Source organism: Peromyscus maniculatus, chromosome X (assembly GCF_049852395.1).
Source record: "Peromyscus maniculatus bairdii isolate BWxNUB_F1_BW_parent chromosome X, HU_Pman_BW_mat_3.1, whole genome shotgun sequence".
Lineage (NCBI taxonomy): Eukaryota > Metazoa > Chordata > Mammalia > Rodentia > Cricetidae > Peromyscus > Peromyscus maniculatus.
Genome location: NC_134875.1, coordinates 48,423,743 through 48,449,208, shown reverse-complemented (window position 1 = coordinate 48,449,208; position 25,466 = coordinate 48,423,743). Strand labels below are relative to the sequence as shown.

The following is a 25,466-nucleotide window of genomic DNA, read 5'->3' as shown; positions in this document are numbered from 1 at the left end:
GAGCTAAGAGCACTGGCTGAGTCAGACGGACCCGAGTGACAAGCTCAGCTTCATTCCCTCTCAGCTGTAAGAGCCAAGGTAAGTTACTGCATTTTCATTTCTCTCTACTTCAGTTCTTTAGCTGATTTATAAAATGGGGACAATGCCTCCACTTTATTGGTATTTTGTGCAATAAAATAATATGGTGTATGTAAAATTCTCAGCAGTTTCTGGTATAGCAAGAACTTAGCAAATGTTAGCCATTTCCCCACTTCATTTACAAAGAACTGGGTGGGCATTTCAAGTGTCAAAGCTGATAGAGTGCAAAATAGTGTGTGTGTGTGTGTGTGTGTGTGTGTGTGTGTGTGTGTGTGTGTGTTTCTCTCCTGAATTATGGGGGAATTATGGGGGAAGGTAGGGGACACTGAACTAGAGATTGATCTTTAAGCTTCTCTGTTTTCAGGTAACTGGGTGTGTGTTTCCTAGGGCTGGGGGAGATATTGTTGGGAATCTAGAGGCAGGCTTATTTTTCAACATCCAGAAAGCTATTTGTTGACATATTGAACAGTCTCGTGTTTATTCTTCTTTTCCCCAAGCAGTTAGCCTTGCAATCCTCCAAACTCAATTACCTCTTGCAAGGCGGCAGGAGCTTGACACCTCCTAGCTGTATTGATCAGCACAGACTGGGTGGCTATGTGAGGGATCTGAGAGATGCTAAGCAGCAATTTGTGGATTTTTCCTGCCTTAGGAGGCCTTCCTTTTCTGTGTTCCTAGAGACTCTTTAATAAAACAGAACTCTATGCCCAAACAGGCTGAGCATGCAAGAGCCCTCTCTCAGTAGCCTTCTTAGAAGCAAGCTGATGAAAATTGTTACAGTGGATCAGAACATGAAACCCTGGAGTGGCCAGGATGGTTTTCTAGCTGCAGCTTTTTGCACACACTGGGTTTTTGCAAGCAATTGCATGATATAAACTCTGAATGCCATTGCAAGTAGAAAAAGTTTGGAAGGAGACACACCCAACTATGAGCAGACCGAGCAGTGGGACTTGTGGGGAAGCAGGGTGGAGTAGTCTCAGGACTTTATCTGGACTGAGATTTCAAGTTTTTAATCCTAGGAATAAATTCCTAGATTACTTGCATATTAAACATGAATAAAAGTTAGGAGGAATCATCTTAAATACAAACCAAGAAAAACGGAATAATAACAAGCCACTCAAGGCAGGATTTTAGAGGTCACTTCAGAATGAAAGGCCAAGTGGTGCAACTTAAGATTTGGGGGGAGAAAGGTTGCTTGTGGGGGAATTTGGGGCATCCCTAGAGAGTATATGCAGAGGACTGGAAAAGGCTAGACATAGAACCATAGGGAATCAGACATGTTTAAAGAGGGAAACTAACTTTTAAATTCTCTTTGCAAATAAATATAATGGGATGACTTTGGGCAAATGAGAAAATGCAGATAAAGAAAATGAAAATAAAAATATTATGTAATTCTGCCATTCAAGTATAGTTACTGTTAATATTTGGATATACTGTTCTGGACTTCAAATTTCTGGGGAAATGTAATTATAGTATAATTTCACCATCTTTTATTAAAATATGCACATTTCAAACAATTGTGGCTTTCTTCTTTTGAGACAAGCCTCATTTTTACAGGTGGCCTCCAATTTTCAATCCTCCTGACTCAGACTTCTGAGTTCTGGGATTACACATGTGTACAACCCCACACAGAGTAGAAACACACACATTTATTTTATTTAAAAGGATCTTGTAATTAAGCACACATTAGATTTTAAATCTTAATAGATACATTAGGAGCTGTTAAATTGTACCAGGACTCATTTAATCACTAAGCAATTGTCTTCTAACATCAAGCATTCAGGGTATTTCCAACTTTTTGTTCTCACAGATAACTGAGCTCAGTAGCTGGGTGACATTGGGAAAGTTAGTTAACATCTCTGTGCTTTTGGGTTCTCATCTGGATGATGAAGGTGATAATAGCACCTACCTCATAGGGATGCTTTATTAGATGAGGTCACATAAGTAAGTATATAAGCATTTAGTACCGGACACAGCTTTAATCATTAGCTATAATAATAATACTAACAGTGGTTGTTATGAATCCATTATTAAAATAATGGGTTTCCTTTAAATTTTATTTATTATTATTATTATTATTATTATTATTATTATTATTATTATTATTATTATTGGTGTGTGTGTGTGTGTGTGTGTGTTGTGAGTGCAGGCATGTATGTTTCCATGGAGCACATATAGAGGTCTGAAGATAACTTTTGAAGTTGATTCTCTCCCTCCACCTCAGGTTCTGGGCATTAGACTCAGGCCATCAGCCTTGTATCATAAGTGCTTTTTCTTAACCTGCTGAGCCTTCTTTCTGACCTTATAATGGATTTTCTATGACTGTTTTTTCATTCAGGGGAGACTGATTGGAAAGTTTCACTTTGAGTAGTGAACTCGAGTCAGGCAGAGCTGTGTTTTTTTTTTTTTTTTGTCATGCCACCTACTGTGTTAGTTACTTGTCTTGTCACCGACAAAATTCCTCATAGAAGCAACTTAAGAGGACTCACAGTTTTAGGGGTCCAATGTCCGCATGTGGAAGGCATGGTGGCTGGGCCCACAGCATGCAGAGGTGGCAGCATTTCACCTCTGAACGCGTCAGGAAGCCGAGAGCAAAGCTGGAAAGAGGGCAGAGCTTACCCCCAAAGCCCACCACCAGTGTCCTAGATGTTCCAGAATCTTCCAAAGCAGTTCCACCAGCCAGTGACCAGGTGCTCAAATGCATGGACGTGTCAGGGACCATTTCACATTTAAAACCATAACACCTGTTGAAGCTCAACTTTCCTGTCAGCACCTGGGAACTACAAGGGTCTAGCTAGCTCAGAGGGCAGTTGTACGGAGCAAATGGGATAACACTCACGAAGCCCTTAGCACAATTGTTGACATATGAGAAGGGTATTCAAGGCCAGGTATTACTGTGACCGCCACCACCATTGCCACCGCTACTACTACAATTTAACCCCTTGTGGTAAGAAACTTTCCTTCTTTGGAGGGTGGGCGTCTGGTAATGAGTGTTTCTCATCATTTTGAGTGTTTCTAATTATGGATTGTAAACAGAAAATGATTTCAGAAGCAAATTGATCAAGGGTTCAACCTGAGCTTTTCCCCTTAGGACTAGTTCTGCGACGTTGGTCGTAGAAATATTTTCAAGCCTGTTTCTCTATTTGTAAAATGAGAACGGCCGCAGTACCTACCTTCCACGTGTTGCTGGGAAGCCCAGATAATGTAATATGTATCTAGTACGTAGCCCAAAGGCTCATTATGCTTATTATGAGTTGCTGTTGGTTGATAATTTTAAAGGACTCTGACTCATAAACCCGAGTTCCCTGAACTTCACCTGAAGGCTTTGACTGTCTTGAATGTAATGGTCAATTCTGTCTTCAGACTAAATGGATGCTAAAGTAGCACTAATCTAAAAGTCTGGAGTGGGCCTGGGGGTGTGTCCCAATAGTGAGTGCTTGGGTAGCATGTATACGGCCCAGAGTTGTATCCTCAGTATTGAAATAATAAAAGAGAGGGGGCACTCTGGTTACTTTTCTGTATCTCTTCTCTGACCTTGTGCCCTCCGTCTAGAAAGCAGGCTTCATACTTGTTTATGTGAGATGGGTCCTCACCGGTATACTCAAGTCTGACATTCTTGCCAGCTGTTTGAAACCTATGGAGCTTCCTGTTGAGTCCTAGATTTGCACAATGGACAGTGGCTACCGGATTTCTCTTTGTCTCTGTCCTCAGGGCATATTGGCTTTTAAAAATTCTCATGACCATGGGTCACTGTTAAAGTCTTCACTTCCCAGCCCCCACCACCCAGTCTCTTCCCACCCTCCTTTTCCTATCCTTGAACCTCCTTGAGTTTCACTGATGCTACTTCTCTGGATCCTCGGCCTTAGTCCTTACCTCTAACACTGAGCCAGTACTTCTTGGGCTGGCCAGTTGCATTGTCTAGGACCCAGAGTAGCGGTGCCTGCCCAATTGCAGAGAGCATGCATGTTTCACTTCCTGAGCAAGGACACTTACTGGTTCATTTCTTGAATTGTGTCACTCTCTTCTCTTTGGGGATAGCCAGAGATGGCCATAGTGATGTGAGGTAGAGGCTGTTGGGATTCCTGGAGGCAAGGGGCAAACGGGTAGGGTTGCAGAGGCCGAGAGCTAAAGCAGAGCTTCTGGAGGGTTGACAAGCGAAAGGCGGCCAGAGGCAAATGTCAGAGCCTATATAGAGGCAGGAATCTGGGACCAGAGAGCCAGAGCATGCACTAGCAAGTCAAGAGCAGTGGGGCGGGTGGGCGGGCCGGCAGGCTGGCTGGCGGGCAAGAGGGGGGTGTGGCAGGGGATAGCTAAAGGAGATTGCCGAGAACAGCTGCGGGTATTGGGCCTTGCTGTAATGAACTGGCACGGGGTATAAGTCAATTGGTCAGACCAAAAGAGCTGCAGTGCAAAGGACACTATCACTCTTCTCTGTCACTGGTAAGGTAAGATCTTTCTGAGTTGTGCCTAAGTGGAAAATTGTGGTATGTAGGGGGATTATTTGGTGATGGAAGGTGAAGTTGAAGGATCTTTTGGCTCATCTTTCCCATGGCATGAATTAAGACTAAGGTAGATGGTGTCAGCAGGACTCTACTATTTCTTTGATACCTTACCTTAAGGTTATCTAGTCAATGAAGTTGAGGATGGGAAGAAGTGAATCATTGCAGCCTCTTAGTGAGGAGTAGGGGGGCTATAGAACTGGATGGGTCTGAGACTCTCACAAACCACACACAAATGATCCAGTTTCCGTGTGTCTTCATTCTCCCAGCTGTGAGAAGGAGGCCTGCCCCAAATCTCCGAGGGTTACTGTGTGGATCAAATGATGTAAAGCAGGGAAAGTGCCTCACAGAACTACCAGCCAGTGCATGCTCAAGTACTGCTTGCTCTTGGTATTTCTTCTGTCTGTGTTCCAATTGTGATGGAGGCACAAAGCCATGAGAGTGATGATTTCTTTGAAATTGCCCCAAACTATCCAGTCTTCTTTGTAGGGCACGATCAGTCTATGGGGATATGTTAATCTTATGTGATTATCTGCATGGATCTACAACCTATGTGTCAAAGCACCTCTTCTGTGGCTGCTTCTGGAAGCAGGTCAGAGAGGTGAGGCTGTGGGAGCGACCGGCCCCCTCTCAGGCCAACAGGGAAACCTGAATTTTCTGCACTTAGACTAAACTGCATTGGTTTCTAGTCTAGGATGTCAGACAGACAACTAGTTGCATCCTCAGTGATACCAAAGACAATGCAACCTCAAAAAAAGGGTGAAGAGGCAAAAAGACACAGTGTTACCACCACAGCGGCCCTATTTTAGCTGCAACTTTTGCTAATCTTAGAAAGCTGGTACAATGAGAACAATAATACTATTTAAGACCCAAGGCTCGCAAAGTCTTGCATATCACAGGTGGTTTAAAGTTTTGTACAGTTAAAGTTCAGTGCCATTCATGCACCTACTAAGTAACCAATACTGTAGTGGTGGCTGTTATTAATAGTGATAAATGATGATAAAATTAAGCAAAGTTTTACTTACATTGACCAAGTGAATGTGCTACTTTTCCTGAGAAAGACATTCAAGGATATCAGGGTAGTAAAATCTGGGTTAAACCATTGGTGAGATTCAATGAGCATTAGGAACTAATAATTATCCTGGAGTAAATGGCTCTCTGTTCCTTGCCTGCCAGTACCTGGGTTGACTTTTGACTTCTGTAGTGGAAAAACATAGCCAAAGAACCTGAACTTCTTGTGGTTGGCCAGAAGGTGGTGCTGCTGACTCATTTGAGACAGGGCTTCCGTGGCTCTGGAGTCTGCTATTGACATTTATAAACATGGAGGCTGTGCTGTGTAACTGGGTGGGTTGGTTCAAAAAGGACAGAGTTTGAAGGGAAAGTTGCTCCAGCTTTGGGGACATTTGCTATATGGTTTTCTTCAAACTGATAGAATAACTTTCAAACACGACAACTCATAAAAGCAAGTCTCTATGAATTATTGGAATATATTCCTGAAACTGGCTTTTGACCTTTAAACTTCTTTCTCGTTTACAGATTTCCCTGATTTGTGGACTTCACCAGGGCTCTGATGTCAACACGTTAGAGTCTCTGTCCACCCTGTCCTGTAGCCATGGCAGACATGTCAATACCGTTACATTCATTACGATTCAACAACATGATGAGGGAGGAAAATGGCGACCCCCAAAACAGGGGAGCAGCTTTCTCTAGACCAATGGCAGAGACCAGAGCAGAGGTTCAGCTCCTGCATTCACAATTGCAGTTGCCTGTCGTCTCAGCTTCAGCCTCGGATCCTGGAGGGACATCTACACAGCTGATGACCTCCGCAGCTTTTGACAGCCTGTCCACCACACCTGTCATGGGAGCACCACACGCTGGGACACTGTCCCCACAGCTGATGTCAGCCTCAGACTCCGGGACACTGTCTCCACTGCTAATGACAGCCTCAGATTCGGGAACACTGTCCCCACTTCTAATGCCAGTCTCAGACTCTGGGGCGCTGTCCCCACTGTTAATGCCGGCCTCCGATTCTGGGACACTGTCCCCATTGTTGTCTACTTCAGACTATGGGTTAATGTCTCCAGGGATGATGTCAATTCCTGACTTTGGGACCATGTCTGCGGCACTGATGGCAGCACCAGATTCTGCAGAGATCTCACCCCTGGCAATGCCAGTTCCGTCGTCTGGAATGATATCTGCACCTGTAATGAGTACTTCATCCTCTGAGGCATCATTAATGCTAGGATCAGATCCTGGTGAGATATCCCCACTCCTGATTCCAGACATGAACCCTGGAGTGGCGTCCACACCACCAATGACAGCTCCAGGCTCTGAAGCAATGTCCCCATTGCAAATTACAGATGAGGACACCGAGGCAATGTCCAAAGTGCTAATGACTGCTTTAGCTTCTGGAGAGATATCATCACTGCTCATGTCAGGTACAGACTCTGAAGTGATATCCTCTCTGATAATGTCAGCCCTAGCTTCTGGAGAGACATCAACTCAGCCAACAGACCCTCAAGACTCCGAAGGAATTCCCACTGTGCTCATGTCAGGCTCAGACTCTGGAGTCATGTCTTCACTGCCTATGCCAGTTTCTGGCCCTGGAACAATGTCCACACCTCTGCTGTCAATCCCAGATACTGGCGAAATAACCACATTACCAAAGCCGGCCCCAGATGCGGAGGCAATGTCCCCACTACTAATGCCTGCCCTCACCTCCACAGTGATGCCCACTCAGCTGATGTCAGCATCTGCTTCTGGAGTGATGTCCCCAGATATAACACAAAATATCGACTCTGAGATCATGGCTGCTCCACCAATAGGAGTCCCAGCCACCGAATTGATGTCCACATTTCCCGTGAGAGCTTCTGATACAGGGGCAATGCCCATGCAGCTAATGAGAGTCCCTGCCTCAGGAAATATGTCCACCTCACAAAAGACAGTTCCAGGCTCTGGATTAATGTCCACTCCACTGATGGCTGCCACAAGCCCTGGAGCAATGTTCACAGAACAAATGTCAACCACAGCCTCTGGTATGATGTCTACACATTTTACAATGGCCAAAACACCTGGAGCAATGCCCACAGGCTTTATGAAGGCCACAGCAAATGGAGCAGTTTCTGCCCAGCGAATAAGAGGCTCAGCTTCTGGTGTGATGTCCACCCAGCCAGTTATAGCTACAGCCTCTGAAATAATGTCTGTGTCACAATCAACAGTTCCAACCTGTGGGTCAATGTCCACACAGAAAATTCGAGCTCCTGTCACTGGACCAATGTCCACACCTCAAATAAGAACCACAGCCTCAGGACTGACATCTATACCACAAATGAGAGCCACAGCCTCTGGAGCAATGTCTACCCCACTAATGACAGCCAAAACCTCTGGATCAACATCCACGCTGTTAATGAGAGACACAGCCTCAGGAGTGATATCCACGCCACAGATGAGAGCTCCAGGCTCTGGAGCATTGTCCAAGCCACTAATGACATCCAAAGCTTCTGGAATGTTCATGCAGCAAATGACAACTGCAGCTTCTGGAGCAATGCCCACATCACTAATGAAAGACACAGCTTCTGGAGTTCTGTCCATGCCACAGATGACAGATCTAGCCTCAGGAGGCATGTCCACACCACTAACAAGAGCCACAGCTTCTGGAGCAATGTCTATATCACAGATAACAACCACCACCTCTGGAGGCATGTCCATGCCTCCAACAAGAGTCCCAGGTCTTGGAGCAACATCCATATCACTAACGAGAGCCACAGCCTCTGAGAAGATGCCTAGTCAGCCAATAAACATTCAAGACTCTGGAGAGGTGTCCACACCACTCATGAGACCCATTGCTTTGGGAGGGATGCAGATGAGATCCCAGGACTCTGGAACAATGTCTACACCCCTCATGAGAGCCTCAGACTCATCAGAGATGTCTACACTGCTCCCAAAAGCCTCATCCTGTGGAGAGAGCCCTCTGCTACTAATGAGACCTCCAGCTTCTGGAGAGTTAGCTCCGTCTCCAAGAGCCCCGCTTTATGGGACAATATCTGCTCCACACATGACAGCTACAGCCTCAAGTATGATGTCCATGACACCTATGAAGGTTTCAGTCCCTGTATCAGAGTCCACCCCACTCCTGAGACCCACAGATTCTGGAGTGACGTCTGTGCCACTGATGAGAACCCCAGCTTCTAGAGCAAAGTCCATACCTCAAATGATGGCCACAACTTGTGGAGACATGTGCCCACTTCCAGTTCGAGCTCCAGCCACTGCACGGATATCTCCACTACCAGTCAGAGCACCAGCCTCTTCGACCATATCTACAACACTTAGGAGACCCTCTGTTGGAGCTGTGGCCACAGAGTTAGAGAGAGCTCCAGGCCCTGGAATTATGTCCACTACACAATTGGCAGCTATGACATCTGGAGAGATGTCCAAGCCACTAATGAGGGCTTCAGCCTCTGGACCCATGCCCATGCCTTTGATGTCACCCATGACTTCTGGAGAGATGTCTATGCCACAAATGAAAACCATGCCTTCTGGGACAATGTCAACTCTACAAACCAAAGCTGTGAGCTCTAGAGCTACATCCCTGCCACAGCCAACAAATATAGCTCCTGGGGGAATGGCTAACCCCCCACTGAGAACCCCAGCCTCTGGAGCAGTATCTACACCTCTTATGAGAGCCTCAGCTTCAGGAATGATGTCCATGCCACCACTGAGGGCCACAGCCTCAGGAGGGATAACAATGCCACAAATGACAGCTCTGACCTCTGGAGAGATGTCTACACCACTAATGAGGACCCCAGCACCTGGAACAATGTCCACACCACAAACAGCCTTTGGAATGACACCCACTCTGAATATCAAAGCCACAGACCCGGGAGAGGCATCAACCTCTCACTTCAGAGTCACAGCCCCTGGATCAAAGAGCACACCACACGTGACCGGCACAAATCCGGAAATGAAGAAGCCACCACCAAAAGAAGTGCCATCCTTTGGTATGCTGACCCCAGCACTCTGTTACCTCTTAGAAGAACAAGAAGCAGCCCGGGGCTCATCCTCTGTGGAGGAAGATGCAGAGGAGATTGATGAGGAGAAGCAAATGAAGGGCTTTCTGAATGATTCTGAGAAAATGGCATTTCTGGTGTCTCTTCATCTGGGGGCAGCAGAGAGGTGGTCCATCTTGCAGATGGAGGTAGGAAACCCCCTCTCCAGTGAAGACAAATCTTTCTTGAGAAGATCACAGGGCTTATATGACTCCCTGTCTGAGATAGACATCCTAAGTGCTGTTCTTTGCCATCCCAAGCAGGGCCAGAAGTCAGTCAGGCAGTATGCCACTGACTTCCTACTGCTGGCCCGACATTTGTCTTGGTCTGATGCCATTCTACGGACAAGGTTTCTGGAAGGACTCTCGGAAGCTGTTACCACCAAAATGGGTCGTATCTTCCTGAAGGTGGCTGGCAGCCTAAAGGAGCTGATAGATAGGTCTCTGTACACTGAGTGCCAGCTGGCTGAAGAGAAGGATTCCTCCTCAGGCAACTCAAGCCACGTTGTGCCAACAGCTTGTAAGCGGAACAATGAAGAGGCCATGGAGAACGAACTGGGCTCTCAGCAGCAGACTGAGGAGGTAATCAGGGGGACATATGCTCATGGTTTCTGATTGAAAAAATGAGGAAGTAGTGATGACGGATTAACACCCATAGTCTTTCTTGTTGAATTAAGGGGGAGCCAAGAGGGAGGCATTGAGTATCTAGACCGTAAGAGCCCAATGTAGAATTTTATCAGTGATATGGGTATAAAGTTATTTTGGTTATATTAGCCATCTTCAGAAACAATGTCTGATTCAGGTTACTGAAGGATTCAGATTGTAAGGAAACTCATTAGGCTCAATCCCAACTCTCTGTTTATTGCAAGTTCTAAGGGAGAGACTTCTTTTATGGACTGAGTTCTACTTATAGCCACATGTGTTGTGGACTCAAGTCACCAGAGGGTTTCATTAGCTTAGCACTTGGCTACACCTTTTATACATCTGATAAATTAGCCCGTTCTTTGACTTACTGGCTTACTGAACTTAATCAGATAGAATGCTTTTGGTCATAGGAAGTGTGGTACTTATTTATGCTTTTTTATCCCTTTCTCACAGCACCAACATGTCCCCAAACGCTGTTACTACTTGAAAGAACATGGAGACCCCCAAGAGAGTCTTCATGACCACCTTCGGCAGAGCGCACAGAAGGCCTCCACCAACAAGTAGTACTTAAATCTTACATGATTTCTGACTTGGCTGCTAACTTGAGGACTGGTCCCTGGACCCATTCCATTGAACTATATCATAAACCTTGTTGCCTTCACCTTTCAGCCTTCCCCTCCAGGCGCATCCCACTTTATCTCCTTTTGATTGCCTTGACCTTCTCTTTCACCTACATGCCTGTGACCTGCCCTGACAATCAGTGTGGACTCTAAGAGTGTATGGTGTATGAGGTTCTGAACTCTCAGCATCAGCATCAGCATCAGCATCAGCATCATCAAGGCCAGTTCTAATTCTTGGTCCAGGGAGAAGTCTAGGCAGGAGAAATCATGTCCTACCTCAAAACACCTTAGAGTGTCTTGCCATGTGTCATCAGGCAAACTTGAGGAAACCCTTGTCCCATTCCATCTGGCAGGGGAGCCTATAAAGAGAGAGATACCCACTCCTATACCACCCTTTCAAACCAGTAGACTCACCCTTATATGCCCCAACTCATAGTATCTAGATGGGTCTCAAGGGCCCTTGCCCTGTTTATAGTCTCGATCCTGAACCATTTGTTTTGACCTATAATATTAATAGTAGTGATAGTAATGGCTAACAATTGTTGGTAATGTGCCACGTGACAGGTACTGGGCTAAACCCTTGACAAGTACCATCTCACCACAGTGTTAGAGTACCTAACTTGTTCTTGTGTTGTTAGCTTCTGATCTCTTGCTTACGGCCCTTGTCCTTCGGTGTGGAATCTCTAGCTATGACCTCTGGGTGATCCCCTCAGTTGTTAATTGCCCTTGCTCCCCTTGGCTGTTGTGCTTCATGGCCAGCACTCTTCTTAAGGGTCTTGGTGTCTAAACAGGTGTAGGTACTTAGAACATAATATGAACAGTGTTTGCCTTCAGGTGGTGGGTTATAGGTGTTGTTTGTTTTTTTTTTTAATTTCTTCTTTTTACTGTTCTCTGTAATTTCCAGATTCACTACAGTAAGCATGAATTACATTTGTAATCATAAAAATAAAGGCCATTTGTGAAAAATGAAATAATTATGGACATTAGAATTTGATTTATTGAGTTCTTTCACTTTTTTTCACCTTTATTTATTTTGTGTGTTTGTGTATGGAGGGGGAAAAGGGATGCACCATGCATATGCAGGGGCAAGAAGATACTTTCTGGGAGTCGAGTCTCTTCTTCTGCCATGAGTCTCGGTATCAGACTCAGGCTTGGGGACACATATTAGAAAGCTATCTTTCCAACCTTTGAGTTCTTTCAACATAAAGTATTGGCCATTATTTGGGAGACAGTTAAGACTTTTTTTCATATTAAAATTTTACCCAAATTAAGGTAGGGGAGAAACAACAAGCAAGAACACATTGAAATAAGGCAGATAAGATGACTTGAAGAAAAGAAACAGGAAAATGGGAATTTTTATACAAATAGGACCAATTTATTTATTCAATAATAATCACAGTGGTGTAATATTCAAAGACATTTTAAAACTGAAGGAATGAAAAAATTTGAAACATTTTATAAGCCTGTGTTGGTGACAGTTTGGAGACAGGAAGGAAGAAGGGGTCAGAGGCAGTTGGGTCCCCTGCTACAATAGTCCAGGAGACTGGTTGGCCAAATCATCTAGTGTGGTGGAAGGAATGCCAAGGACACCAAGGACAGAACCCAAAGTCTATCTGAGTCTGCTGCCCTATTACCCTAAACATTGGATCTAATTCCAGGAAGAGGGAAATGATTCTCAGGAAAAGCAAAGACTGGCAGACACTCTAGCAGCCCCACAGTACTGTACGTGAGAATCTGCCTTAATTAATTGTGAGTGCTGTTGCCTCAGGGAAGAAAAAGGCATGGAAAGTTGGGAAATACAAATTCCAGGCAGGGAGACAATCAGCCTCAGGGGACCCAGCTTTCACCCTCTTTCCTTTGCCTGTTGGCTCACATCGGGCTCAATCTAGACCCAAGTAGAGTGTATATATTCATGTTCAGCCGGGGTTGCTTTTATCTCCGAAAAGCAAGCAAAAATCTACTGAAAAAGAAATGTCTGATATAGAAGTCACAGCTCATACCTGTAAAATGCGTACAGGAAGGAAAATGTCTTCAAAATGAAACTCATTTTCTTATGGCCACGATAATGGACAGCAATGGCAGCTCTTCAGTTCCCTCCTCCAGCCACTCATCTTCCTTTTGCTTTTTTTTTCTTTTCACTAGAGATAAATGGAACTGATGAAGGCCAATCATAGTCTTTCAGAGCCCAGTCCCCTGTCCATCCACCCTGGCAGCTATATTTAGAAATGTTTCAAGAGCCACTCAGCAGCTTCATGGATCCAGGCTATCCTATACCCAAGTACTTGGGGCCATTTTGTCAGTTGAAAAAAATGGTGGTTCATGTTTTTCTATTACACACTGACCCATGGATAAAGGTAAGGTCCCGTAAGCAAGGAGAACTTAGATAGCACCTCACCTGTGTGCTATAGAACTTCTGTCCTTGAGAATTTTCTGAAGTTCTTTGGGGGAAGATCCCAGTAGAACTACACTGCTTGTTGTTCTTTGACTAGTACACTGCCTCATGGAGATCAGCTGGCTACATGACCATGTCGGGCCACCACTTGACCCCATTCTAGCTGCAGAAGGGAACAAAGAGGCCTATTGTAGATGGGGACTTGGATTCTGGGACACAACAATGAGAGGTTTAAATAGTGCTGACCTCCAGTTACAATTTGGATCTGAAATGACCCTTAAATATAGGCTCCTATGCTGAAAACTTGATCAGCAGCTGGTAGCCCTATTTTGGGAGGCACTGGAAACTTTAGAGGTGGAGTTTTTAGAGGCAGTAGGTCAGGAGAAACTCTATCTCACTTTTGTCCCTTTTGGTCTGTCTCTTTCTGCTTTTTGGGTACCATGAGTTGAACAAATTCGCCACAATGTTTCATGTTGCTATTATCTAGAAACAACTGGTCCAGTGACCTAAAGACTGAAACCTTAGAAATCATGAGCCAAAATAAATCTTTCTTCATTCTGGGTTGTTTATATCAGGTATATTGCTAAAACAATGAAAAGTCTAGCATACCTTCTTTGAACAGCATAACATTTGTGAGAAAACCACCAACTTTGAGAATCAGATGACCATATTGATCTTATTTTACAGACTAGGAACCTTAGCACAGAAAAGTTAAGTAACTGGCCTCTCTTAGTCACTTTCTATTGCAACTCTTATAAAAGAAAGCATTTAATTGGGGTTTGCTTATAGTTTCAAAGTCTATTATCAGAATGGTGGGAAGCATGGCAGCACACAGGCAGACGTTGTGTTGGTGAACTAGCTGATCCACAGGCAGCAGGCAGAGAGAGACACTGGGACTGGCTGGGTTTTTGAAACCTCAAAGCCCCCCCCCCAGTGACACACTTTCTCCAAAAAGGCCATACCTTGTAATTCTTCTAATCCTTTCAAAGAGTTCCACTTCCTAGTATCTAAGCATTCAAATATATGAGCCTATGGGGGCCATTCTTATTCTTACCACCACATGGCCCAAAGCTACTGAGCAAAGAAAGCAGTAGGGCTGGGATTTGAACATGTGAAATCTGTCCCCAGATCCCTATACAACGGCACTACTATGCATAAAGCTTTGTTATTTTTAGCCTTAATGGTCCCTCTGAGGGCTCACTGAACAAATTTGCTGCTGAATACCAGCCAATATTTGAAGCTTATAATAATGGAAGTCTGGACAAAGTAATTCTGCTCACCCCTTTCCCTCAACATAAATGTAGATATGGATTGCTCTTTCCATAAAGGGAAAGACTTCGATATTCAAGGGAACAGAATCAATCACTATGGAATGTTATTAACCCTAAGAATTTGTGTGTACAGTCTAGTGCAGTCTCAGAGTGAGCAGCCTCAGGTCTGAGCTATGAGCTATTAAGGAAGCTAAAATATTCCCCAAGGCTTCTTCTCATTGACCAGAAGAAAGTCTTGGGCCCAGGAATCTGTAGGTGGAAGAGATCCTGATGGTTATGCCAAGTGTGGACTCTTCTTTGTCAGCACTTACTTTCCTGGAATTTTCACTTTTCCCTCATGAAAGGGGCAAATAAGGAAAGAAGTTATTAATTATTTAGAAACCCCATGTCCTTGCCTTCCAATACCTTTCTTCACCTATGAATGGTTATTCTGGTTGTAACGTTGGAGGAGAATACATGCACTGAAAATCCCCCAGATTCCATTTCAGCAAGTAGATGGAGATGGTTTGTAATGTAGAGTGTTTTTTTCTGATAAAAAGTCAAAGTAATGTTGAACAAAGTTGGGAAACAACCACAGTGGAGCCTGAGTTAAGAAAAGGAAATCTGGGGCTGGAGAGATGGCTCAGTGATGAAGAGTACTGACTGCTCTTCCAAAGGACCCGGGTTCAATTCCCAGCACTCACATGGCAGCTCACAACTGTCTGTAACTCCAGTTGCAGGGGATCCGACACCTTCACATAGACATGCCTGTGGGCAGAACACCAGTAAGATAAAAATAAACAAAATTTAAAAACAAAAAGAAAATCTGTAGGGGCAGCTGACAGAAGCAGGACCAAAAAGCCAGTGGGGTACAGTGAGGAGGAAGTTTGACTGAATGACCAAGGGACACTTATTTACACAGGGTCCAGGAGCAAAACTGTAACTATTTTTACACACATGGCTCTACTAGCCATCAAGGGTCAGAATGAAACAAAAACGTTGTTTTCTCCTTTAAGAAAAAATGTGGACTAGGCTGGGCAGAGGAAGTGAAGTGCTTACCGTGTAAGTCTGGTGACCTGAGTTTCATGCCTGGAATCCGTGGTGTAAATAGAGAATAAGTGACTCCTGGAAATTGTCCCGTGACCTTCCCATGTGCACCATGATGCTCACGCACACACGTACACACACACCATATTGGTGTGTAGGCTTGAAGCACAGGCATGCTCATCTTCTCTGGATAGTTTCAGTTTTAGTACTTTGCCACCAAAATGCGTGAAACAGGCATTTTCTAACAAACACTAACTCTTCACTATCCATATTCAAAGTTGCTGTGCTCACAGCTAGGCTGGACCTGGAGGAGCTGGTAAGGATTAAGGAAAAAAAAGTCCCAGTTTGTGACAACTTTTTGTGAAAAATTTCATTGTTTCTTCATGGGCGTGCAAGTTAATATACAATGGACAAACTAACTCTCCCATAGTTTTACTATGATAACCTTTTTCAACAATAGCTTCATTGAGATATAAGTAACATACCATACATTTGGTGTGTGAGTCCTCATTTGCTAGTCCCTTCAGTCTCCAGAAACCATTCATCTATTTTCCGTCTCTGTATGTTTACCTGTTTTGGATATTGCATACTAGTGGAATCCCTATTGTGATTGGTTTCTTTCCTTGAATGTAATGTTTTCAGGGTTCATCTACATTGTGGTGGGTATCAGCACTTTATTCCTTTTTCTATATCATCTTATGCATATACTATATTTTTTGTAATGAATCCATCAGTTAATATGTGCATCTCACATTTCAGTCTAGCCTCAACTGTGCTACTGTCCTTTCAGAATCATGAGAAGAGGTTAAGAAAGGCAGATTCTCCCTACTGTCTCAGACTGACCACAATTTACAGTTCTTACTCATGTTCAGTCGTGGTTGCTTACAGATAAAGGTGCATTCAGCCTTGCATGGTGGGGTTTGCTGACATCCATAAACCCTCTTCCACATTGGAATTTCCTGGGATTTATGGTCACTCTTTTGTATTCTTCTTCCTCTCATTAAAACTTAAAATAAGCGAAACAATTGATTTATTGCTGTGGTAATAATTCTTTGACTCTTCCCTTTTCTGACATCACCCAGACTTTCCATATCCTGATCACAGAAAGTTAACCAGAGAGAGAACATGGGGGGCAGGGGGCATAGAATAGATGGGATGAGAATAAAACAAGATGGGAATCTGAGTTCCAGTCCTTGGTATACCAGTGGTAAACTGCAACATTGAGGAAGTTACTTGGTCATTCTGAGCCTCAGTTAACTTACATTTACCATTGTTAGGTTCTCACTGGAGAGTCCATCTACACGACACATCCTTTTCTGTTTGAACATGCTCTGGGTGTCTGGAGGGGTCCAAGTGACTTGGGGAGAGGACTACTGGGGCCCAGACCCAGTTTGAGCCATTGCTAGAGGGCAGCATTGTATCAGCCATTATTCTAATAAAGCTGCCTGGGGTGCGGTCAGCTCAGGATGTTGTCAGCTCAGGATGCTTTAATTGAAAACTGTAGTTTCTTTCTCTTCCACAAATGGCATTGCAAATTGCAAAGGGAAAGTAATTTCTGAAGAACTGAAGAGCAACCAGGAAGAGAAAAGGTTTTTGGCTCTCTGCAATTTTTATTGTTCATTAACAAATTGAGAAGGAAAAAGGGAAAATGCTGCATTTTGATTTTTAATCAAAACTCTTTGCTTTTGGTCTACTTCGGATGCAGTTGCACAACTACCTTTCCTCTTCGAAAATCCCATTAGCATCATCAGGGAAATACCCAGAGGTTTGATTCCTGTCCACAGACAGAAAATCAGGACACTTCTTATCTCCAGGCTCTCTCTTCAATGACTTATTTTATGACAACTGAAAAGCAAACATTTAAGAAATGGGTCTGTTATAAAGAATAATTCAGAAGGCCCTTGTTAAGTCTTTCGATTGACTGCCACATTTCAGAGTGACTGAAATTCTGTAGGTCAGTGTGGCATTCTAAGCTACCTTGGCCTAGGGACAAAATATAGATATAGCTATGAAGTCTGTTCAACTCATGTAGCTCTGGTTGATGTTCTTCAACTATTGAAGGTTCTCCAGTCCCACTGAAGACACGCTCCTCTCCAAGCTTGAATATACACATAGGCTATTACCAAGCAAGGCAAGGCTGCCTCACATGGGATATGTTCATCAAGATAGGTCTCAGTGTTCATTAAAGAAAAGAATGGACTGTGCACATTGCAACTATTGGGAAATGGTGACACATACTGCCATTTATATTCACACTTCAATTACTGGTAGTGGTTACTTAGAGTAGTATTGAAAATGATTCTAGAGTCACAGATAGGTTGTGTTGGAAAAAATCCAAAAGTTTTCAGGCTCAGGATGGCTTGATTTATGATTTTTCAACTTCCTAATAGTAGTAGAAGCCATACTTCAATTTTTTTTTTCTTTTTTGGTTTTTCGAGACAGGGTTTCTCTGTGTAGCTTTGCGCCTTTCCTGGAACTCACTTGGTAGCCCAGGCAAGCCTTGAACTCACAGAAATCCGCCTGACTCTGCCTCTTGAGTGCTGGGATTAAAGGCGTGCGCCACCACTGCCCGGCCATACTTCAAATTTTAAATTTTGATCTTTTTCCAGATTAGAAGGGTGTGCTATAGTGATTGTTTTAGTTAGGGTTTCTATTGCTGTGAAGAAACACTATGACCACAGCAACTCTTATAAAGGAAAACATTTAATTGAGGGTGTTTGCTTACAGTTTCAGAGGTTTAGTTCATTAACATCATGGAGGGGAGCACGGTGGCATGCAGGCAGACATGGTGCTGGAGGAGTAGAGTTGAGAGTCCTACATCTTGCAGGCTACAGGAAGTCAATTGAGACACTGAGCATAAGAAACCTAAAAGCCCGCCCTTACAGTGACACACTTCCTCCAACAAGGCCATACCACTTCAACAAAGCCACACCTCCTAGTAGTGCCACCCCCTATGAGATTATGGGAGCCAATTACATTCAAACTACCACAGTGATTCTGAGCAGTGGCACCCAGCTACACAATCAAAATGGAAAAAAAAAATCTCTGTAGTGGACTGTGTTATTAAGTTCCAATGCTTCCTAGGTTGGCTCTATTAATTCATTTTCCACTTTCAGTATTCTTCACCTTTGGAATTTAATAATGCTTGTTAATAATAGAGGACTGGCTATACAAGGTGATAAAATTGCTATCCTTCAGGTAGAAACATGTAAATGACTTTATTGAAATAATTCATCATTCATTTAACTTGTTATTAATAATATTAGGTAACATACTTTAAAAAAATAAAAGTAGGCTGTCATTGAAAGAAAAGTGGAGCATGTCATAGAATATCTAGGTTATTGCTGACACGAGGTTGGCATGCAGCTCTTCATCAAAATCCCCTAGAACCAGGAACTTGAATATCACCAGTATTCTTTGCCCTTCTGCTCTGCTTCTTCATATTTCTTTGCATAATTGGTAGGCAATCTGGTTCTCTGGATCTGCAATGTCCAGTATGGTAATCACCAGTTACAGGTAGGTATTGAGCAGTTTAAATGTGGCCAGCACAAATTTATGCTTGTTGTTAAGTAGAAAAAACATGCACTGGATTTGGAAGGCCAAGGACAAGAAAAATGGGATGTAAACCATTTCATTAATTAAGGAAATATTGATTGCATGGTAAAAAACTAATATATGAGGTGCATTGTGCTAAGTAAAGTATATTGTTAAAATTGATTTCACATGTTTCTTTCTGAATGTAGCCATTAGAAAATTTGAAATTACATACTTAGCTCACAGTATATTTCTGTTGACTGTGCTGGTCATCAGCTTTATAACTCACAGCTACTTGGGGAGTGATTGATTGGGTTCTCTAACAACAAAGCACAAAAAGCAGGAGAAAAGACCTTATCAGTAAAGCTAAGTGAAATGCCCATTTCTAGAACATTCCTAGATAGCTTGATGATGAGGGTAGTATGAGCACATGGCATCTCCTGCTGGGACATAAAATTGAGGTGGGCAGAGAGAAAATTCCAAGAAGAATGGAAGGGACTGGATGAATAAAGCAGTAGGTGTCCTTCAATATGTAATTATCCTAAATGCCTTTTATTTTTAACCCCCAGGCTCCCACCGCCAATTATACAGCAAGTTCCACTTCTCTCCATCCTTAATGTATATATCACTCTGTTAGTTCATTCACTGTCATCTCAGCTAGGGTGGAGACAGTCACTGGTAAATGACTTTTAAATAAGCAGGAATTAGAGCCAAGTGACTCTTTCTCCTCTCAAAAAAGGCATTTGCGAGCCAGGCAGTGGTGGCACACGCCTTTAATCCCAGCACTCAGAGGCAGAGTCAGGTGGATCTTTGTGAGTTCGAGGCCAGCCTGGTCTACAGAGTGAGTTCCAGGACAGGCTCCAAAGCTACACAGAGAAACCTTGTCTTGAACCGCCTCCCAAAATGCATTTGTGAAAAGATCAGAATCACAACCCAGTCATGCCCTACTTCATGCTTGTGACCAATGCTAAGTCCCATTGCTTTTCTGAGAATAGTACAAACCCTATTTATCAGAGTCATGGTGATATTTATGAAAAAAAAATCTATTGTGAGGATCCTTTAATATATAAAATGTTATTGTAGAGATTGAATATATGTCTTTGTTTCCTACTTTCAGGGACATGTTTCTTTAATATTCCCAGAAGGTGTAAATCTTCTTTCATGAAAATTTCTTTCTTCTGAATGAATTGAGTCAAATCTAGTGAGTGAGCTGTATGCTTAAGCTGGGTAATAGCAAGAGAGGGAAGGGGAGGAAGAGGAGGGGATAGGGAGAGAGAGAGGACGAAGAAGAGGAGAAGGAGGGGGAGAGAGGAGAGAGGAGAGGAAGATGGAAGAGAGAGGAGAGAGGAGAGAGGGGCGTGGGCAGAGAGGAGTGGTACTGAGGAGTGGTCTTAGATAACATGCAGTGATACACACAAATGTGCACACATGCACATACAGTTTCATCTTGGGGGCGATGAGTCTGAAACTGCAATAAGGATGCTACAGCCACTGCACCAAACAAACCTGTAGATTTCAGTGGCTTAATACAATAGCTTCCCCCCCCCCACTCCTATGGTAGTCCAGTGCGGTGTTCTTGATTAGCCGGTAACTTTCTTCTATGGAGGTATTTCATGAACACCGGCTGATTCCATTTCATACCATGACTGTATTCTAGGGCCAATGATTCTGTCTGTTGGTAGAAACCAGAAGTGACAGTAAGTTATAGTCCCTGACTGGGCAACTACTTCCTTATAACAACTATAATTTAAGAAAAAGGAAGTTGCTTCATAAAGTTTATGCCACAATTGCACCAAAGAGTGTATCTTTCCAGATTGGCAATTATTGTAGCCTACAGTGTTCATAAATGAGTAAAGCTCATTGATGCAATAGAGGCATGGATGTTATTGGTTTAAACAAGCACTTTCTGATTGGATTTAAAGCCCACTCCACAAGACAGAACTCATGACTGGTACTGTAAAGCTGACCAAGGACTCATGGTTGGGGAGCTAATAGTCCCTAGGGGAGAATCTGCTACCATTGATTTGCTGAAATGCACATAGTATCAAGTTACTTTCTAAACACTTCTTGTTATATCCATAGATTAGTGTAGCTCTCAGACCTCACCAGAGAAGCCTTTTTTCCCCCAAATGGATGGCAATTAGCACACACAGTCACACTCGTGTAGACACACAAAACACACACAGGTACATGAACACGCTCGTGTGCACATGCGAGCACACACACACATGCACACACAGTCAAAATGAAGAGAATAAATGATATTCGAGTGCTTGTCCTTAAACCAGTGCTCAGGTAACATTGTGGAAGACAGGGCAAAAAGATTATTAGAGCTAGGTTTTTTGGAACCTATTCCCCATGGTGGTATGCCTTGCTTAGTCTGGATGCAGAGGGAAGGAGCTTTGTTGACTCCCATGGGAGGCCATGGGGGAGGGGCTAGAAAGGAGGTGGGAGGAGGAAACCAAATGAGAGGAGGGAGGGGGTAAACTGTGGTTGCTATGTAAAATAAATAAAAAAAAATTTAAAGAAAGATTATCAGAGCTAGAAGTTGGGTAGACCGTTTTGAAATAGTGTCTTTTGGATATGACAGGACCATTAGACTCATGAACTCACGGCAGCTGTGGCTGTCTGCACAAGACCTGCACAAGAGCAAGCCTGTCAGTTTTCTTTCATGGATGGTGGAGGGGCTCACAAGGTTGTCCATGCTTTAGTGGATGGCCTTACATCCATGTGCATATGGACAGAACTAATTAAACTCAGTGTGTTATTCCATAAGATCAAGAATGTGAGGTTTGGAAGGGGAACATGAAGTTGTGGGGATTGAAAAGAGTAGAAGGGGTGGATATGATAAAAACACATTAAAATGTATTTTGAAAAGAAAGAATAAGGTCAAATTTCTTCTCTCTTCCATGAGCTCAGAAATTTTGTGAGGTCACACACAAAATGTAGTACAGTGTGTGTCTCCATGTAGTGGGGAAGGTATTTCAAATCAGATCAGTGTATATCCACAATTTTCACTTTTAATTCACTATGCCCTCTGCCTTTTTGCATGAAAATTATTCTCTTCTTACAAAACCAAACAAACAAAGAAAAAAAAATAACCTCCACAAACTTGATTTACCCAGGAATTAACTCTAACAAGGTGTTGCTAAGTAAAAGAACCATGAAAACTGTGTGCTTTCAAGCCAAATGTCACTCTTTGTAAATGGGGTTCAGGTTCAGAGGTTCTGAGTGACAATAACAATGTTCATCGTTCTGTTTTGCAATTTTGATCTTTACCTTCTCCTTCAAATTGTTCTTTTCCTGACATTTCGTGGCATACTCTACTCCTCATTTAAAATCCACTAATTGTTCCTGCCCTTTAAGAAATGCATTTACACTTTATTTTCATCTATGTGCTAAGAGCTATGAAGATGAGAGAGATAAGAGTATAATTTAGTCAAGCACATAGATGTTTCCAACCTAGTGGAGACAACTGGTTAACTGCTAGTTTATCTTTTAAAAATAAACTGAAAACATTTGTTTTATATGTGTAAATGGGCCTGTATTGCAGGCCCATGCAGTCAGAAGACAGCCCAAAGGAGCTGGTTTTCCCCCCCTTTTCCTGAGACAGGGCTTCTCTATGTGGCCCTGGCTGTCCTAGAACTCACACTGTAGACCAGGCTGTCCTCAGGCTTACAGGCATCTACCTGATTCTGCCTCCAAAATGCTGAGATTAAAGGTGTGGGCACCACAGCTGGGCTGTTGTTTACTTCTGTCATTTCACTGGCCCCAACTGCAAAATTATTAACTGTTTTAAACTCTAAAGTCAGTCACTTGACTTACCAACTTCTTTCCTTAGAAATATTTTGGAGTTCTAGCCCCAGTGTTCAGTGGAGCTAAGAGATGGGCTTTTTATTTATAACTTTGTTAGTTATCACACCCATGTAGATTAGACCTTACATATTTAATGCAGTGTATTAATCCCTGTGCAAATGGGAAAAATAACTAGCATTTCTAGATTAATATGCTTGTTGATTCTAACTGGACATGTTAACCTGGAATGCTTTGTTACAAAGTTCACAGCACAGCATGAATTTGCAAAAATTCAAATTATATGTATCTTTATGCATATGTGTATATATATGTCACATGTATCCATGTTCTGTGATAAAATTATCCTTCTCTTACTTCAGTTTAAGTGATTTTGCTCTCTTCCCAGAATCTCTATTTAGAAAACTCTCCATCCACCTTAAAACAATTGAGATAGGTTTTTGTTTTTTGAAACAGTGTGTTACTAAAGAAAAGGCAGTCCTTGAACTAACTATCTACTTAAGGTTAGCCTTGAAATGAGGACCTTACTGCCTCAGCTCCTCAAGTGCTGGAATTACAGGCATGTGCCATCCTATTGTCTCAAGATGATGTGTTCATGCCAGACTCCATCGAATCTGTGAGAAAGTCCTAGTGATGGCTGTTAAACAAGAGCTCTAAGCTTTAGCAATGTGTTAACAGGGCTCAGATCTCCACTCCATTTGTATTATTGTTAATTTCCTTAGAGAAAAAATGATTCACTCTTAGTATGTGGAAAAGTCCTAATGGTCAACTTATAACAAGAGATCCCATTCTGAGTGTAAACAGTGTCCACGACTGGAATTTAGCTGTATCCTGGCATTCAAATCTGCTTACACAAGGGACCAAAAGACATACTTGGAAAGAATGAATTCTGCCTGGAGGGGACTGAAGAGATCCAATTACACAGTCTCAGAGTGGAAGAGGAGAACCAGTTTGGAAGACACTGCAGTATGTTGTTTGGCTGTGTCCCTAAGTTGGCACCCTATTTGACAGAGTGTAAAAAAAAAATGAGAACTTCATTTCCTTTTGTTATGCTTTGAGTGCGAAATGCCCCTACCCAAGCTCATGTATTTGAGCATTTGGCCCCCAGCTGGTGGTGCTGTTTGGGGAGGTCGCAGGAGGGTGGGCCTTGAGGTTTGATAGCCAGCCCTGGCATCCTATTCCATCCATCTCTGCTCCTTGCTTTGAGGAGATGTGAGTAAGCTTCTTCATGCTCCTGCTGGCATCGCTGGGAGCCATTTTTTTCTTCTAAGCCTTCTCCACCATGATGAACTGTATCTTCAAGTTGTGAGCTCTAATAAGCTTTTTCTCCTTTAAGTTTCCCATTGACAGAATTTGGTTACAGCAACGAGAAATATGACTAGTTCAGACACTCTTCACTGTAGACCTCCAGGTAGATTTGACTTCCTGAAGGCTTCAAGTACAACCCAGTGGAAACAGATGTGCCTGGCAGAGGAGGCAGTGGCCAGACACTACAGTGGTGCACAAAAAAAGCCTGTTTCAGAGGCAATGGACTTGGATTTCATTGTCAAATTTTAACACAACAAGGGGATAACCCATGATTTGCTAGCTATGGCCCTAAGCCCCAGTAAACGTGTTCTCCACCCTGAGAATAGTAGGAGGATATCCTATATATGTGCGTGTATGAAACAATAGAGTCAGACAACACCTTACTTCTGCCATGTTCTCCTTCAGCATTCAGTAAGTTTTTGCAGACACTGTTCCAACTTCCACTTTCTGAAATGATCACACCATTAGGAATGCAGACTGTTATGAATTTGGGGGGATTTTGTTATAGAATATTTGGCTAACTGATCTGTTAAAGCTTGAAAACAGCATAGAACATTAAGCAATGTCTTAACATCTGATACCAGAAGATCATGCATCCACGAAAGCAGGTCTCTGATGAGGCCCTGGAGGAACTATTCCTTATGTTGTAGATGCTCTCCTTTAGCTTTCTTCTACTGAGGAGTCTTCTCTTCTGGGAATCCCAGTCTCTTCTTTCCTTTACTCACATGGCTTCATAGTGACGGTCTTAACTGATAGGCTAGTGATTGTCTGTTTCCTAGAGCACAGGCAATTCAAGATGCATTGAAAACTTGAGGAAATGAAAACCTAGGAACTTATAACCTAAGGGAAAGATTTGTTCAACCTGCTTTAAATATTGCATGTTATATAAAGGTATCAGATATTATAAGCAGCCCACTAATGTGTATTTTAATGTGTTATGTATCAAATCAATACATTGAAGAAGAAACATATCAGCCATTCAGCCATTCATTTTATTCAGCATTTAGAAAATGACTAGTGCATATCAGCCTCTGAGTGTTTACTGATCACATACCTAGCAAAGTGAGCACTTAAATATGAGTTTGTGACTATATTTCTTTACTCATGCTCTGAAAATAAACAAAATTGATTGGAGTGTGTTACTATGGTTTGAATATTTCCAGCAACGTTTGTTTTGGACATTTAATATTTGAATCCATATGTTAATTGTATTTGGAGTAAAATAGGATGAGATGAGGT

At 42.9% G+C, this 25,466-nt stretch overlaps 1 protein-coding gene across 1 annotated transcript; it reads left to right on the top strand.

The window, feature by feature from the left end:
• Positions 1 to 6,116: 6,116 nt before the first annotated feature.
• On the top strand, positions 6,117 to 11,828 carry Rtl9 (retrotransposon Gag like 9). The gene is made up of 2 exons (XM_006970291.4): positions 6,117 to 10,200; positions 10,717 to 11,828. The coding sequence occupies exons 1-2, from the start codon at positions 6,187 to 6,189 to the stop codon at positions 10,825 to 10,827; spliced, it is 4,125 nt and encodes a 1,374-aa protein (XP_006970353.2). The 5' UTR covers positions 6,117 to 6,186; the 3' UTR covers positions 10,828 to 11,828.
• Positions 11,829 to 25,466: the final 13,638 nt, after the last annotated feature.

Coding starts and splice junctions, on each gene's coding strand:
- Rtl9 (XM_006970291.4), top strand. CDS start 6,187: ATGGCAGACATGTCAATACCGTTACATTCATTACGATTCAACAACATG. Junction 10,201..10,716: donor CTCAGCAGCAGACTGAGGAG/GTAATCAGGGGG, acceptor CCTTTCTCACAG/CACCAACATGTCCCCAAACG.